The sequence below is a fragment of the Megachile rotundata genome, chromosome 4 (genome assembly GCF_050947335.1).
Source record: "Megachile rotundata isolate GNS110a chromosome 4, iyMegRotu1, whole genome shotgun sequence".
Taxonomy (NCBI): domain Eukaryota; kingdom Metazoa; phylum Arthropoda; class Insecta; order Hymenoptera; family Megachilidae; genus Megachile; species Megachile rotundata.
This window is the reverse complement of record NC_134986.1, coordinates 14,439,988-14,458,093: the sequence shown is the minus strand read 5'-3', so window position 1 is coordinate 14,458,093 and position 18,106 is coordinate 14,439,988. Positions and strand designations below refer to the sequence as shown.

The 18,106-nt window shown below is 33.8% G+C and overlaps 2 protein-coding genes across 2 annotated transcripts in view; one reads left to right on the top strand and one right to left on the bottom strand.

Annotated features, from left to right (window-relative positions):
- The first annotated feature begins 3,032 nt into the window (after nt 1-3,032).
- Cpap3-d (cuticular protein analogous to peritrophins 3-D) lies at nt 3,033-11,274 on the top strand. Its single transcript, XM_003705761.3, has 5 exons — nt 3,033-3,192; nt 5,980-6,198; nt 8,304-8,571; nt 10,762-10,896; nt 10,969-11,274. Exons 1-5 carry the CDS (start codon nt 3,138-3,140, stop codon nt 10,982-10,984), a joined length of 693 nt encoding a protein of 230 aa, XP_003705809.1. The 5' UTR covers nt 3,033-3,137; the 3' UTR covers nt 10,985-11,274.
- The window catches only part of LOC100879603 (peritrophin-1), a 21,831-nt gene continuing 14,983 nt past the window's right edge, over nt 11,259-18,106 (bottom strand). Inside the window, exons 2-3 of the mRNA XM_012291173.2 lie at nt 16,856-17,266; nt 11,259-13,961 (exon numbers count right to left, since the gene is read on the bottom strand). Of these exons, the coding sequence (XP_012146563.2) occupies nt 13,651-13,961; nt 16,856-17,266 (722 nt within the window). The 3' untranslated portion in view covers nt 11,259-13,650. The remainder of the gene's footprint in view (nt 13,962-16,855; nt 17,267-18,106) is intronic.

Sequence of the window (18,106 nt, the reverse complement as noted above, 5' to 3'; positions counted from 1 at the left end):
TAGTAATCCAACGCGTGGATATCCAACGCGAAATAATCCAGCGCGTGGTAATCCAACGCGTGGTATTCCAACGCGTGGTAATGCAATGCGTGATAATTCTACGCGTTGTAATGCAACGCGTGGTAATTCTACGCGTAGTAATGCAACGTGTGGTAATGAAACGCGTAGTAATCCAACGCGTAGTAACCCAGCGTGTGGATATCCAACGCGTAGTAATCCAGCGCGTGGATGTTCAACGCGTCGTAATCTAACGCGTAGTAATGCAACGCGTGGTAATTCTACGCGTAGTAATGCAACGCGTGATAATCCAACGCGTAGTAATCCAACGCGTGGATATCCAACGCGAAATAATCCAGCGCGCGGTAATCCAACGCGTGGTGTTCCAACGCGTGGTAATGCAACGCGTGATAATTCTACGCGTTGTAATGCAACGCGTGGTAATGCAACGCGTGGTAATTCTATGCGTAGTAATCCAACGCGTAGTAACCCAGCGTGTGGATATCCAATGCGTAGTAATCCAACGCTTAGTAACCCAGCGCGTGGATATCCAACGCGTAGTAATCCAGCGCGTGGATATTCAACGCGTCGAAATCCAACGCGTAGTAATGCAACGCGTGGTAATTCTACGCGTAGTAATCTAACGCGTAATAATCTAACGTGTAGTAATCTCTCGCGTAGTAATCTAACGCGTAGTAATCCAACGCGTTGTAATCTGACGCGTCACAATCTAACATATGGCTCTCCCCAACGCTCTAATCTTCAAATCTTCCTAAAAATCTCCACATCCATACCTCACTCTTCCAAATAAAATCCACCTCCTCCCACACCATCTCAAATTTCCCTATTTACAATCCCTTTTCCTCAATTTTATATTTAATATCACTACTCAAAAATCATCAAGAAGATCAATACCTCATCTTGAACATCACTTCTCATTTATCGTACAATAAATTTCAGTACATATCAACAGTATAAGAATCGAAAGGTATAAATTTGCGACCGTTTTCAAAATGTCCGTATTACAAAACGTCGAGCATATTCGACGGACACAGGATCAAGAGCTGGATCAATCATCGATCAGCGACATGACCGTGACGTGTTCGTTTCGTTCATCTGACCGGTTCACCGACAATGCTGATCGTGAGTAGCAAGATCGCGAGTGGTATTCGTCGGCTTTCACTATCCATGCTGGGAGATCTGGTTCCCCCTTCGGGCTCGAGGTAGCGATAGCTGTTGCGTAAGACCAGCTAAGACCCTGAGGGGGTAATCGTTCTTCACGTTATATGCTATATCGACTGCTACGAAATTTATCTATTCATATATCTACATACAGAAACGCATGTATATATGTATACGTATGTCTTAATATATAAGTAGAATTAGGTAAACTGGACTAGGTGCACGTTAGGCATGGTACACTTAGGTGTGGAACTTACCTTAGGTATGGACACTTAGGCGTGGACTTTATCTTAGGTATGGACACTTAGGTGTGGACCTTACTTTAGGTATGGACACTTAGGTGTAGACTTTACCTTAGATATGGCACACTTAGGTGTGGATGTTACCTTAGGTATGGACACTTAGGCGTGGACTTTATCTTAGGTATGGACACTTAGGCGTAGACCTTACCTTAGGTATGGACACTTAGGTATGGACTTTATCTTAGGTATGGACACTTAGGTGTGGACCTTACCTTAGGTATGGACATTTAGGTGTGGACTTTACGTTAGGTATGGACACTTAGGTGTGGACCTTACCTTAGATATGGCACACTTAGGTGTGGATGTTACCTTAGGTATGGACACTTAGGTGTAGACCTTACCTTAGGTATGGACACTTAGGTACCACACGAAGGTACTTAGATGCCTCCATTATTATTAGTTACACGAATTAGGAGACTTGAAGGAAATTAGGTACTATAGACTATTTGTCTGGGATGGGTTAGGTTCAATAACTTTACTACAGATGTTCAATATTCATTGTCACTTTATTTTAATATAATGTACATTCTTAATTACTGACTTACATTAAAGATTCATAACAATTACATTTCGTTCGAACTCAGTAAGGATGAGTTTGGTCCATATGTCTATTTCAGTTGAGACATGATTTTGTGAGACGATAAATGCTCTTTATGATCTTTTCAATAATTTGTTTGATCCTCTTGATCTTCCAATAAGATCAGAAGACTCAAATAATAATTTCGTGACTGATTTTCATTATAGAGAAGCTAGTTTCAATTTTGAGGATGTTGGGTCACATTCTGAATGATCAGACCTTATTTTGGAGTGCTAGTTTATATTTTCAGGGGTTACGTCCCATTTTAGAGGGACAGCTAGTAGCTTAAGGACGTCAGACTCACCCTAACCTCTTACATCCATGTAGACACATAAATGTAAGACACATAAATAATTCTAGACAGTGAATGTAATTACCTAGACAAGAATAGATGCAATCATATCAGATCAAAATAGACCTAGACATAAATGGACCTAGATACTCAATCAACACCTGGATACTCAAGTGAACGTTGATACGAAGGTAAAGTTAAGTAACTTATATGTAAGCAACATAGCTAGGGGTGTAATGGCTGATGTAAATATAGAAATAATCACAGTGACAGGTAGAAGAATGTAATTACATAGACAAACATAGATTTGTACGTTATTATCTCCAGGTCCACATGTGATCTACAACACACACAGGTGCCTACATGTGGGTAGAAAACCTTGATACACAAATGCACATGTGAACCTCCAAATCACTTCATAAAAAGTTCATAGGTAGACCTAAACGTAGACACAAAGCTACCTAAATATATAGAAAGCAAATGAATCCATCGTTCGCCATCTACCATCGAACCCCAGCACCATCTTGATGTCCAGCTGTTCCCGTATTTTCGGGCAAAGCGCGCGAAAAGAAATCCGGCCGAGAATCGTTCGCTCGGCTGCACTCGCCGTTAAACCGAAGCCGCACGATCGCGGTAAGAAACCGCGGGGACCGATCTGGTGGGGTACCGAAACGGTCGAGCAAGCGTACAAAGCAAGTGAAGGGAGAAGTTGTTGTCCCGAGGTCGATAACTAAGTGTCAGTAGTCAGAGTCAACCCGTGGAGGATTAGACCGAGCCGAGAGCAGCAATGAGCCACCCGAGGATCGTGACCCTATTGGCCCTGGCGGTTTTTTTGCTCTCCGGTAAGTGTTTCTGCGGCGATCGGCGTTCATTCAGGAAGGTCGCGTTTGGTGAACCGGTACGGTTCGATCCTCTTCAGGGTTCAGCATCCGACGATGCGTCAGGTGCATCGGCCGTTCTCCAGGTTGCATCCCCGCAGGCGTCGCTGCATCTGGTACCGTTCGTTCCCTCGTGTTACGACAGTCGTAGGATTTCAATAGCTTTCACTGAGCCCGCCAACGTGATCCTCTCGCCATATGGTTACGTGGTCTATGATATAATGGCGGAGCTTGTCTGCCGTTCACGCCTCCGTCTATTATTTTCAAATTCGTTTATCGCTGGCTACCATCTGATCGGGTTGCATTATTCATGCGCGCTGTCTCGTAGACTCTTTGTCCCTTTTCCCGCGTCTTCCTCCTCTTCTATTTTTCCGTGTTGGATCGTGTCGTCAGAGTGCTTTCTAGGTGGTGGTAATTTATGGTTGCGGGTGATCTGTGCTATCCGGGTACATCGATGGTATTTAACTATTGATCGTTTATCTTTGATGTTGCTGGTTGTGCTCTTTAGATTTTACCGATATTGAGAATCTTGTTGGAGGATCCAGGGTGTTGGAGTATCTGGGAATCTATGTGAGGATCTACTATTAGATGGTAGTATTCTATATGGAATCTATTGAGGGTTCATCTATGATTAGAGCTAAGGATCTGCATAGTTAGAGATGTCTATGGATCTATCTGAGGATTTATCTACTTAGGGATCTGTTTATCTACAATCGAGATTGAGGATCTTAAGATTTGACTTTCTATAATACTGATAAGTATTTAGGAATACAGTCTAGGTGAGAATTTGTCTATCTATAATAGGGAGCTAAGTTTATATGAATTTGGAGCTATCAGAGAGGTAGGTATTTAGGGATTAATAAACGTAGAAAGAGAACATATGAACATGTGGTACATTGAGATGAATATGAGGATCAAAGTACAAGAGATTTATCTACGGATTTGGAGATCTGAGAAATCGAGATCTAGAAACCCAGAAACGTAGAAATCTAGAAACCACAGATGTAGAAACCTAGAAATCTAGAAATTTAGAAATCAAGAAATATGGAGAGCTATAAATCAAGAAATCTGAAGATGTGGAAGGAATATAGGAACCTAGCAATGTAAGAATTTAGAAGTCTAGTAATCTAGTGGTCCTGAGAACGAAATATGTGGATCTAGAGATGTAGGTATCAGGACATCCAGTAATCCTGGAAATTAAGGATCAAGGAAACTGGGGACCTAGGAGTCTGAGAGTCCAGAAATCTAAGGAATTTAGGGAATCTAGAGATTTAAAGAGTTGGGAATTCAGGGATCTAGGAATCTGGGAGTTTAGGAATCTGAGGATCTGGGAATCTTGGGATCTAGAAATCTGAGCATCTAGGAATCTAGGGGTTTAGGAATCTGAGGATCTAGGAATCTAGGGATATAGAAATCTGAGGATCTAGGAACTTTGGAATCTAAAAATCTACCAATCTAAAAATCCACTAATCTAAAAATCCACCAATTCAAAAATCCACTAATCTAAAAATCCATCAATCTAAAAATCCACCTATTTAAAAATCCACCAATCTAAAAATCCATCAATCTAAAAATCCACCTATCTAAAAATCCACCAATCTAAAAATCCATCAATCTAAAAATCTTCCAACCTAAAAATCCACCAATCTAAAAATCCACCAATCTAAAAATCCACCAATCTAAAAATCCTTCAATCTAAAAATCCACCAATCTAAAAATCCACCAATCTAAAAATACATCAATCTAAAAATCCACCAATCTAAAAATTCACCAATCCAAAAATCTTCCAATCTAAAAATCCACCACTCTAAAAATCCACCAATCCAAAAATCCACCAATCTTCCAATCCACCACCCTAAAAGTTGAAAGTTACACGTGCTAACATAATACCGAATGTTTCTCGCCTTGCTACAGTTCCAAGTGATAGATGATCACGTTCTTTCCTTTCTCTTTCAGCATTGATAACATTAACTTAGACCCGCACGATATATCGTTAAGGATATTCGAGTTTCTCCTTCCACCAGCGACAGGATTGCTCCTCGTCCTCATATCCTTTCTATTTTGACTATCGGTTAGAAATCCTCGCGCGATCAATTAGCTCGAAATCGTCGACGATTTGCGGCATTCCATCCAGCATTTCTTCAACGTAAAAAGAAGCGTAGACTTTCCACTCGACGATGCACGAATATCGTCGCTACGTGACTCGCCTCGATGAATCGACGTGGGAATTTAAATCGTGAAACTTCGTCATTTCCTCTCGCTTCAGAAACTGCATCTTTAACTGGTTTTGTTAATCGTTTTATCCTTCGCTATTGTGAATTTTAATTGTTTTTTATTGCGTCGTTCTATCGCCAGAATTTATGAGCCACGTTTCTGCGCAGCGAGATTGGTGAGTTTGTGAATGGTACTTTGACATCGATCGCTGATAGCTCTGAGAGATTTTATAGTTTACTGATATTGTCAAGTTAATTCACTTTTGAAGGAGATTTTTTTTAGATTGAGTTCATTAGATCACAGATTTAATTTGTAGACGAGATCTACTCTATACTTTTGTTCTTTTTTTCTGTAACATCTGTAATAATGTGACAATAGTATAATTTTGTAATGATTCAATGTTTAATTTTTTAATTTCTATTTGTATATAGGTTACAGGTTTTTTAGAGTCATCGTTGAAGTTTATTTAGTAAATTTATATTAGGGTATTTGAATAGCCTTGATATAATAATTGAAGTACTTCTTTTTGTTAAACAGTCGAAGGAACTACTCTTCTGGGTGCACCACCCTGCCCCGACCCATATGGGATCCACGCGTACCCCCACCCTGAAAGCTGCAACGCATACTTCCTCTGCACAAATGGCACCCTGACCCTCGAATACTGCGAGAATGGACTACTTTTTGACGGTCACGGATCTGTGTACCAACACTGCAACTATTATTGGGCTGTTAATTGCGGAGATCGCAAGGCTGACCGTAAGTATTGTATATCACCTTACGCCCTCGATTATTCCTATCGATGTCACGTACATATATGTACGTATTGCGAAATGGTTATAGTAAATATTAAATACACGACATTCCAAAAAATATGTACTTATAATCTGTAGAAATAGCAACACTTGTTACTTTGTATAATAATACAAAACTGATAAGTTTATATAAATTATTGTTGGAGTTTGAAATTGTGTGGCGGCCATTTTCTAATAGCCATTTTGGTAATGGCGCAGACTGATGCAATTATAGACGTTTATTGCAAATTATTTTCTTTGTTATTTGAGAGAAACAAAAGGTTATGAGTAGTAATATAAAACAAGTAATATTTTAACATAATAATATATTGTCAAATATTATTAATTTTATGAAAGTATTATTAACATCAAATATTATGTTAAATTTTAATACAATGGAGCTTAATTTAATCCAGTTATTTCAAGCAACTAAACCTGAATAATATATGAAAATTTAGCTACAACTAAACTAAATTGTAACTAAAAAATAATTTTAACTAAAGCTAAACTAATTTCTGATTCAGAAATTGCAACTAAAAATTAATTTTAACTAAAGTTAAACTAATTTGTATCTAAAGTATACTTTAACTAATTTCTGATTCAGAAGTTGAAGCTAAAAAATAATTTTAACTAAGGCTAAACTAATTTCTGATTCAGAAAATGCAACTAAAAATTAATTTTCACTAAAGTTAAACTAATTTGTATCTAAAGCATGCTTTAACTAATTTCTGATTCAGAAGTTGAAGCTAAAAATAATTTTAACTAAAGCTAAACTAATTTCTGATTCAGAAATTGCAACTAAAAATTAATTTTAACTAAAGTTAAACTAATTTGTATCTAAAGCATGCTTTAACTAATTTCTGATTCAGAAGTTGCAGCTAAAAAATAATTTTAAGTAAAGCTAAACTAATTTGTAACTAAAGCACAATTTAATTAATTTTTAATTTCCAAATAACTTTGACTAATACTAAAAATTTAGATGCAGAAAGTTGTATAATAAAATAGAAAGATTATAATGATATCTTAAACCATTCCTTAAAAACGATTAGCAAAAATCAATATTGGCAGCTTCTTTTCGTTGTTGCCAAACTTCAAAGGGTGAAAAAGAAGATAAAATTTCTGCTGGGCATACGTAACAATTCGTGCAAGAAAGTAAAAGTTGCACGGCAAAGTAATTTCGGTAACATTTACCGTGCTTTAGTAGGTCACGTCACTGTCATCCATCATGAAGACTTGCCACAAATTACATCAATTACAACGATGTGTTCTCTGTTGCTCGTTTGCTTTTTAACAGCGATGTAAATCAGACAACTTATTCCATAAATTCGCTTGTCTTGTTTGTAAAGTAATTGTCTATAAAATATAACAAAATATTGTTACATATTTTTTTATTATCAAATGATGGTAGTCTGTTATTTCTTCTTCGAGTTACTTGAAAATCAGTGGTATTTTGACGAATACAAAATTCAAATAATGATAGGTTAAATATTTCGTCGAACACTGTTTTAAAAGCTAACCTAACCTGAACAATGGTTACGTACATTACAATTTACGTCTGCAAATAACATTCAACTTCTGTAAGCTTGTCGACCATGAAATCTAGGAAGAAAATATCGCGGTTCTATTTACACCTGCAAGGTTAAATACCTTCTCCATTAGATGTGAAAATATTTTACTTATTTATTGCTCGTTAGAAAAAAACATTAGAATACACAAGTTCAAAAATGCGAAAATACATAGTTCATATATTTACTATTCTGCAGAAGAATATTTTATTTAAAATATTTAGCAACTTTTCATTCAAACTTCATATTATTCCTCATAAGAAAAAAATATTAAAATATACAAGTTTAAATATATACATACATACATAGTTCACAAAAATATTTACTATTCTGCAAAAGAATTATTCAATTTTATTAATATTTTATTTCAAGTATTCAGTAATGTTTCGTTTAAACTTCATATCAATAAGTAAATAAATAATGTAAAATCTTGCTTGAAATATGATAAGAATATTGTTCTGTATCTTTTAAATGAGAAATATTCTTTTATGGAAATAATTTTCAGTGACCCCACACAGCACCCCCGGCTGCGAATTCCAGTTCGGATTGTACCCCATCAGCGATTCGTGCAGCACGACTTATATCAAATGCGTTCATGGACATCCTGAAGAAACACATTGCGATGCAGGATTAGTATACGAACCGAAGAGTCACACCTGTGTGTGGCCTGATCAATTATTGCCCTATTGCAACCCGGAGGAAATAGTTGGATTCAAGTGCCCTCACAAGGCGCCCTCTCACGGCGCTGCTGCCAAATTCTGGCCATATCCCAGGTATGTACAAAATTTATTTTTATTTTTGCAATAGGTAATTCATTAAAAACGTATTTATGGTATAGACAGGTCTTAGACTGTTTAATAAACAATCTTGGTGTATTATCGATGTTGCATAAATATTGTTTATCAAGTTTAAATTAAGAATGGAATTTTTTAAAGCAAGAGTAGTCTGCTGTAAGTGTCAAGGTTAGAGAATTATTTTTTACAATAATTCTTTAAGTTTAGCAAAATTATTTATTGACAAAATGTGTACAAATTTGTTACTTAGGCCTATGAAGAATTGTAATTATTAACTGTAACTGTAATAGTTATAATTGTAACTGTTTAATGAATATGGGAATTTTTTTAAGATGTGACACTAGCAGTTTCTCATGTTTTTACTTTTCAAGTCTCGAAGTGCTTATGAACGTTTGTAAAAACTCTAAATACACAAAGAAGTATCTAATTAATAATAATGGTGAATCAAATATGATAGTACAAATCAAAATAAAAAAAATAAAATTTCTAACACCGAGTAAAAATTATTAAAAAGATTATAAACATGAGTGACTCAATGATCCTCATTATCAATATTAAATAACAAGTAAATAAATAGTAAATTTCTTTTGTCTAATCAATGCATCTAATAATCAATGCATATTTTAAATAATCATTTAAGTAACCGACCTAACAAAGTTATCTCAAATGTCCCACAAAAAATCACAAAACAAAACTTGAGATAATAAAATAAGAGGGTAATGGATACCCGCTTAAAAAGGACTGCAAATAAAATACCCCACGAAAACAGGATATCCTTCTCAAATAACACCGGAGATTCATCTAAAAAGAAAATATTGCATGGGTCTCTTTCGAAAATAAATGAAGAAGTTAAATACTACGTGAATTCGCGTTTACTCTGCACACAAATTAAAAACCGGTCCAGCTCCGGATATCGGAGGGTTTCACCGCCCGCTGAGAGAAGACACGTGTTTTACGATTATTTTGTTTTACCATCAGCTCTGTTAACAAATGCACCGTGTTCTCCTTTTTATTTACATTACAATCGCGATGAGAACCGGACATGAAATTACTCTTGAGAGCAGCTATAAATAAATGGTTGCCTTTGATATAGCGGTGATCAAAACACGGTTATTAGGGTGTAATAAAATTTGTGGGGAAGTTTTATTTATGGTGGAGTAAAGGTTTTGTTGAGGATAATTGTGTTTAAGTGCTAGTTTGAGCAAATTTTCCAAATTTCAAATTGCCTAGATTCTAAATTTTGCAAATTTCAAATTTCCCTAGTTCCAAATTTCCCAGATTCCAATTTTCCCAAATTCTAAATTCCCCGAATTCCAAATCCACCAAATTCCAAACTCCACAAATTCCAAATTTCCCAAATTCCAAATCCCCCAAATTCCAAATTTCCCAAATTCCAAATCCCCCAAATTCCAAATTTCCCAAATTCCAAATCCCCCAAATTCCAAATCTCCCAAATTCCAAACTCCACAAATTCCAAATTTTCCAAATTCCGAACGCCCCAAATTCCAAATTTGCCAAATTCCAAATCCCCCAAATTCCAAACTCCCCAAACTCCAAATTTCCCAAATTCCAAATCTCCCAAATTCCAAATTTCCCAAATTCCAAATCCCACAAATTCCAAACTCCCCAAATTCCAAATTTCCCAAATTCCAAATCCCCCAAATTCCAAATTTCCCAAATTCCAAACTCCCCAAACTCCAAATTTCTCAAATTCCAAATCCCCCAAATTCCAAACTCCCCAAATTCCAAACTCCCCAAATTCCAAATTTCCCAAATTCCAAATCCCCCAAATTCCAAACTCCCCAAATTCCAAATTTCCCAAATTCCAAATCCCCCAAATTCCAAACTCCCCAAATTCCAAATTTCCCAAATTCCAAATCCCCCAAATTCCAAACTCCCCAAATTCCATATTTCCATTTCCAAGCCCCCAATTCTCAACTCCCCAAATTCCCAATTTCCCGAATTCCTAAATCCCCAAATCTACATATTCCCAAATTTCCAAGCTACCAAATTCTCAACCCTCCCAATTCCTACCTCCCCAAATCCACATATTCCCAAATTCCCAAACTTCCAAATTCTCAAATTCTCCAAAATACTAAATTTGCATATAATATAAGAGCAGCCCTAAAAGATTAATGAATGAAGTACTAACAAATGTCCATTTTACAGATTCCCAGTACCCGGTGATTGCGGAAGATTAATTACCTGCGTCGACGGACATCCACGACTGTTAACCTGCGGAGAGGACAAGCTTTTCGATTCCGTATCTCTGAGCTGTATGGACCGTGATGAACTGCCTCACTGGTAAACCTATGAATCAAACATTCTATTCGCATTCCATAAACACAATACAAACAGTATTCTTTTCTGTTTCAGTGCCAATAACCTCTAAATTATTTAGAAGCAGTGAATTGCATCAACCAGGAACCTTGAAATTTGTTAACATTCGATTCATTCTCTCAAACTATCAGTTTATTTATGTAAAACAACACGAAGTAGTAATTTATTTGATTTTTAACCATAAAAAATTAGCTCCGAAAGAAAAAATAGATCTCTGTAATTATTAAAAATTTATTTCTCCGTGTAAACTTAGTTACCATTTTGAATAAAGAAAAAAGAAAGAAATATGTACAATCAGTATTTCGAATAAAAAATGTGGACATGCGTACAAAAAATATACAACGTATACTTTATTCCAACGTGTCTACATTCGTACAGGTGTTTCTGATCGACTTACCTATGATTAACGCGAGAAGACGGTGAGAATGGCTACGAGGAATATTTACACTTTGACTAAATAAACAAATAAAATGATAAAAGAACGGTCGGTGAGAGCTTAACGATTAAAGGGGGATACAATCAAAATGTGTACCTTACGATATTACATACATCGTTTAACTTAAAAGTACGTGCAGAAAAGGTGACGATAAGCGTCGACGAGAAAGGACAGAAGAAAACTGTTACTTCCGGTGAAACGTAACAGAACGTATTCTAGAAGCGGTGAATATACATAAAACGTAGAATTTAACAAGAGTGCTCTCGTTTCGAGAGCTACCGATTTGTATCGGTGAATTTTTTTTTAAAGCCAATATGGCGGTTTTGAAAGAAGTTTTGAAGCGTTCTTTGTGGATGACTCTTAAGTTGTGTTACTACGTATGCTATATTTAATGTTCAAATTTAAAGTTGGATTCTTGTTTTGCATTTATATATTGTATTTTTGTTTCAAGTTTAAATATTGAATTTTTGTATCAAATTTAAATATTGAATTTTTGTTTCAAATTTATATATTGAATTTCTATTTCCAAATTAAACCTTGAAGTTCTATTTTATGTTTAAACTTGAATTTCTATCTTGTATTTATACATTCTATTTTCTTTTTCAAATTTGAATATTGAATTTTTGTTTCAAATTTATATATTAAATTTCTATTTCAAATTTAAATATTGAACTACTATTTCAAAATTGAATCTTGAAGTTTTATTTTATGTTTAAACTTGAATTTTTGTTTTGCATTTATATATTGTATTTTTGTTTCAAATTTAAATATTGAATTTTTGTATCAAATTTATATATTGAATTTCTATTTCAAGTTTAAATATTGAACTACTATTTCAAAATTGAATCTTGAAGTTTTATTTTATGTTTAAACTTGAATTTTTGTTCTGCATTTATATATTGTATTTTTGTTTCAAGTTTAAATATTGAATTTTTGTTTCAAATTTATATATTGAATTTCTATTTCCAAATTAAACCTTGAAGTTCTATTTTATGTTTAAACTTGAATTTCTATCTTGTATTTATACATTCTATTTTCTTTTTCAAATTTGAATATTGAATTTTTGTTTCAAATTTATATATTAAATTTCTATTTCAAATTTAAATATTGAACTACTATTTCAAAATTGAATCTTGAAGTTTTATTTTATGTTTAAACTTGAATTTTTGTTTTGCATTTATATATTGTATTTTTGTTTCAAATTTAAATATTGAATTTTTGTATCAAATTTATATATTGAATTTCTATTTCAAGTTTAAATATTGAACTACTATTTCAAAATTGAATCTTGAAGTTTTATTTTATGTTTAAACTTGAATTTTTGTTCTGCATTTATATATTGTATTTTTGTTTCAAGTTTAAATATTGAATTTTTGTTTCAAATTTAAATATTCCATTTTTGTTTCAAATTTATATATTGAATTTCTATTTCAAGTTTAAATATTGAACTACTATTTCAAAATTGAATCTTGAAGTTTTATTTTATGTTTAAACTTGAATTTTTGTTCTGCATTTATATATTGTATTTTTGTTTCAAATTTAAATATTGAATTTTTGTATCAAATTTAAATATTCCATTTTTGTTTCAAATTTATATATTGAATTTCTATTTCAAATTTAAATATTGAACTACTATTTCAAAATTGAATCTTGAAGTTTTATTTTATGTTTAAACTTGAATTTTTGTTTTGCATTTATATATTGTATTTTTGTTTCAAATTTAAATATTCAATTTTTGTATCAAATTTAAATATTCAATTTTTGTTTCAAATATATATATTCAATTTTTATCTCAAATTTAAATATTGAATTTTTGTTTCAAATTTATATATTGAATTTCTATTTCTAAATTAAATTTTGAAGTTTTATTTTATGTTTAAACTTGAATTTCTATCTTGCACTTATATACTGAACTTCTATTTTAAATTTAAATATTGAATTTCTATATTAAGTTTCAATATATATCTTCATGTTAAAATGCACCTCTATATTTGAGGTTATATCTCAAAACTTGAATATGAATTTCCATATAAAATCAATCAAAATGAACTCAACAAGTCATAACCTCAACAGTCATCTAACTTCAACTTATCAAAAACAGTCATCTAACTTCAAGTTACCAAAAACAGTCATCTAACTTCAATTTTTCCCTTAATTTTCTCTTAAAATCCAACCCAACGTCACACTAAAAAAATATCTATCATCTTGCTAATAGCAACACATTATCTTTGCACACGTAGAAACTCGACTTAAGGTCCCACAAAAGAATTCCTTATTATAATTTAATTTCTGGAACGAGCTCGAAGAGGAATAGGCAGTGCACCAGCAGGCAGAGGTGGAACACCAGGAGGAAGATTCTCTTCTTCCGGTTCTTGTTCGTTCCTTCCTTCCGGAAGATCACCCTCTAGGTTCGGTGGTGTCGTAGGTACGTCGCAGTCTTCCGTGGGTGGAACAACGCACCTCAACGACCTTCTGTCGAAGACCAACATCGCTGGACATCTCTGTAATCTTGGGTATCCACCTTGACATTGCCAGTAACGGTTGCAAGACTTGCCCAGGGGCACATTTCCGTTCGCGTCGTCGTTGCAGAGTGCTGTTGAAAGATTAAATTACGGATTGGTGAATCGTTTTGTAATGAGAAAGTTACAAGTTGTTTTAAGATAACCTTTAGAAATATTTGAGAACAAATATTGGAAATTTTGAAGATGGAGATGAAGAGTTATTGATGAAGCAATGTTATGTATACAAAATAATGTAGCTTTATATATAATTTTATTGTGTAGTTTTATATGTGATATAGCTGTAGATGGTGATATATGAAACATGTCTTTAACAGATTAGTTGTGATGCATAATCAAATGAAGGTTCAGCGTTTGAAGATGAAGAGAGGTTATTTTTAAAATGAATTAAAATGGCAGTGAAAACTATGTGTTAGCTTTCTGATAATTATTGCGAAGCTTTAATGTTCAATTTGATAGTGATTTAGCTCATCAAAAGTAATTTTTAAGCTCCACAAAGTTTTTCAGAAGCCTCAATGTAAAGATTAACAAGGGTGTCCCAAGAGGTTAGAGCAGTTTAATGATTAACAAGGGTGTTTCAAGAGGTGATAGCAGTTTAAAGAATAACAAGGTTATCTCAAGAAGTTGTAGCACTTTAATAATTAGCAAAAGTGTCCTAGCAAAGTATAGTAGTTTAAACCTTGAGAATTTCTATCAGAAAATTTTGCAAATTCCTAATTATGTGTATAAGTGAAATAGTAAGTTGGAAGATATAATTGAACCTATCTTAACAATTGCAATGCTAATACATTTTGTGTTGCATACCCTTCTATATGAATTATAATGCAATAATGACTATATGATATTTTGTGCTGCATTAAAGTAAACAAATAACCTGGATTGCCCAGCAAATTTTCAGGAAGTGGCAGCAACTCAATGGAACATAATATTGCAGTTAACCTTGGTACAAAGTACAACAAAAAACAGTATTCGCATGAATAGATGTGCAAGGTGATTACTGTTCATAAAAATCACGTGATAAACGTATGGTGTTACGTAACGTGGTTCTACAAAATGGAGGTCAACATCCTCCAAAGAAAGTTCCTATTCCAAGAATATTCTGGAGCCATAATTTCTGGAGCCATAATTTGTGCTTATAGACAGTTACAAAATTCTTACATGAAATTACAAAATATTTACAATAGCTTTCACATAAGAATTTACAATTTAACACTCGACGTTTAAACTACGTTTCATCAGCCAAATTTACACTTCTTTCATTGAGAGATCGTTTCACGATGAAATTTTGAAAAATGAAATCAAATCACGAAATGAAATTTTGACGCGTCAAATTGTCAAGCGAGCAGAAAGCTTACGGCGACTTACTCTGAATGTTAATTAACTCGCCTCTTTTTCTCTGCGGAGGGCAGTGACTTCGAGCAACGCCTCGAGCAAGGAAAGAAAGGACACACGTGTGTGCGTTTTTCTTGTATGGCCACTTTCGAAAGTGAGAATGATCGCGAACTTTGCTACGGTGTTTTGCGAAACACGAGATGAAACTGCTTCTTCGAAATGGAGGAATGCTTAAATAGGAAATTCTCGGGTCGCAATTTGTGAAAGAGTGTGACAAAATTAACAAAAGATGTAACAAAATTAAAATATGTTACTGGTGATGTGGTGAATTGTTAGTAGCTTTGAGATGATGTAGTAGATAAGCAAGTTTATGTGATGATTTAGCAGATTTTTAGTAAATAATTATTTTTTAGTAAACAATTTCTTAGAGGTGATATTGCAAGTTCTTAAATAGTTCAATTTGTTAATGATGATACAGTATATAGTTAACAGTTCAATTTGTTAATGATGATATAGCAAATTCTTAGGTAATAGTTCAATCTGTTAATTGTAATTTAGCAAACTGTTAATAAATTGTTCAATGTACGATGATATAGTAAATTCTTAACTAATAGTTCAATCTGTTAATTGTAATTCAGTAAACTGTTAATAAATTGTTCAATGTATGAAGATATAGCAAATTCTTAGTTAATAGTTCAATCTGTTAATGGTAATTTAGCAAACTGTTAATAAATTGTTCAATGTATGATGATACAGCAAATTCTTAGTTAATAATTCAATTTGTTAATTGTAATTCAGCAAACTGTTAATAAATTGTTCAATGTATGAAGATATAGCAAATTCTTAACTAATAGTTCAATCTGTTAATTGTAATTCAGCAAACTGTTAATAAATTGTTCAATGTATGATGATACAGCAAATTCTTAGTTAATAATTCAATTTGTTAATTGTAATTCAGCAAACTGTTAATAAATTGTTCAATGTATGATGATATAGCAAATTCTTAACTAATAGTTCAATCTGTTAATTGTGATTCAGCAAACTATTAATAAATTGCTCAATGTATGATGATATAGCAAATTCTTAGTTAATAATTCAATCTGTTAATTGTAATTCAGCAAACTGTTAATAAATTGTTCAATGTATAATGATATAGCAAATTGTTAACTAATAGTTCAATCTGTTAATTGTGATTCAGCAAACGATTAATAAATTGCTCAATGTATGAAGATATAGCAAATTCTTAGTTAATAATTCAATTTGTTAATTGTAATTCAGCAAACTGTTAATAAATTGTTCAATGTATGAAGATATAGCAAATTCTTTACTAATAGTTCAATCTGTTAATTGTAATTCAGCAAACTATTAATAAATTGCTCAATGTATGATGATACAGTAAATTGCTAGTAACACTCCTTATAATCAATGATTAATCAAATTTATTAATAAACATCTCACTTCATTAATGCTAACATAACAAACTATTTAAAACAACTAACTCCATATTTGTCAACACACAAACAACATTCCATCACAAATAATTTATAACATTTTTAACATTCTTACTATACTTCTACAAAATATTTCATTCTACTCGCTCATCAAGCTTACAGTTTTTATCAAAATCATTACTCACGATGTTTCTGGCATCCCTCGACGTTTTCCGGCCAATCACAAGACCTTGCCCTCTCATTATACAAAAGTCCACCGATGCAAAGTTGTTCAGTAGCGGTACCGTTCCAGCAGGTCCAATACCTCGTGCAAGAAGTCTCATGACCAAAAATTCCATATAACCAATCGCAATGATCAGCCGGGATAGGTGGATTCGCCTGACGTTTTCCGTCGCAGTAGTTCGCTCTCCAGGGGTAGTCGCAACCCTCGGTTACGCCTCGATGTTTCCCAGCGAATACCAAACCATTTGGACAGTCGAACAATTCTGGACGTCCGTTGACGCATTCCCAGTAACGATCGCAGTATTCTATGTCGCCGACGACTCTGGACTTTGTTTGGCAAGGATCCTCTTGCTGCTGCTTCTGGGCCTGTGATCCTGAAATATTTTTTTTGGGTTACTAATGGAATCGTTGGAAATTATACAAGAATTTATATTTGTAATTTCAGTTTATTTAAGTATGTTAAGGATTTAATTTTGAAATTTATTAGAGGGTGATGTTTAAGGGTTAAGATTTATGGTTAGGTTAGGTTCTTAGATTAGTATTTCAATCTTAAGGATTACTGTTGAGGGTTGAATTACGATTAAGTGTTTAAGTGGACAAGGTTGTGACATATGAAGTATTATAATTACTCAGCAAAACAATAAAAGTCTATTCTACAATTGACGTCTATTATGCAACTGATGTACATAGCAGCGTATCAAATTTTACTAACCAATAAATATATTCTTTCATACAGTGAATAAGTAAATAATTCTACACAGTATTTCCTATGATAAACAAACTGTGTTTGTAACTGTCAATATTCTTGTTAAATGTACACCAATGAGTACAATGAGTGTATACAAATGAGTGTCGATAAAGAAGCGATTGATCAACCCCCTGACCAAACAATTTGAATCGACTTGAAGTTGATCCTCGTCTAAGCTTCTTTCATCGCCACCGTTCTTTCATCGAGCTAATAAATTCCATCATTATGCGTGCTTCCATTGAGAAGGCCAAATGACTGGCGATATAATATCAAGTTGCACGACAGCACGTTGCTTCTCTTCTTTCGATTCAGGAACACGTTCCCGGCGACCGTGAGGCATAGTAACACGATTTCTTGCTTCGATCCGATCGAACAATCGTGACTCATCGTTCGTTGGCACACCGATCCTTTCTTCGTGATCTCACGTTCGACACAACTTTTTTTTTTAATGTCAGAAAAGCTTAAA

Excerpts from the sequence above, each read along its gene's own strand:
- Cpap3-d (XM_003705761.3), top strand. The coding sequence starts at position 3,138 with ATGAGCCACCCGAGGATCGTGACCCTATTGGCCCTGGCGGTTTTTTTG. Across the intron at positions 6,199-8,303 it reads CGGAGATCGCAAGGCTGACC|TGACCCCACACAGCACCCCC; the intron begins GTAAGTATTGTA and ends AATAATTTTCAG. Across the intron at positions 8,572-10,761 it reads AAATTCTGGCCATATCCCAG|ATTCCCAGTACCCGGTGATT; the intron begins GTATGTACAAAA and ends TCCATTTTACAG.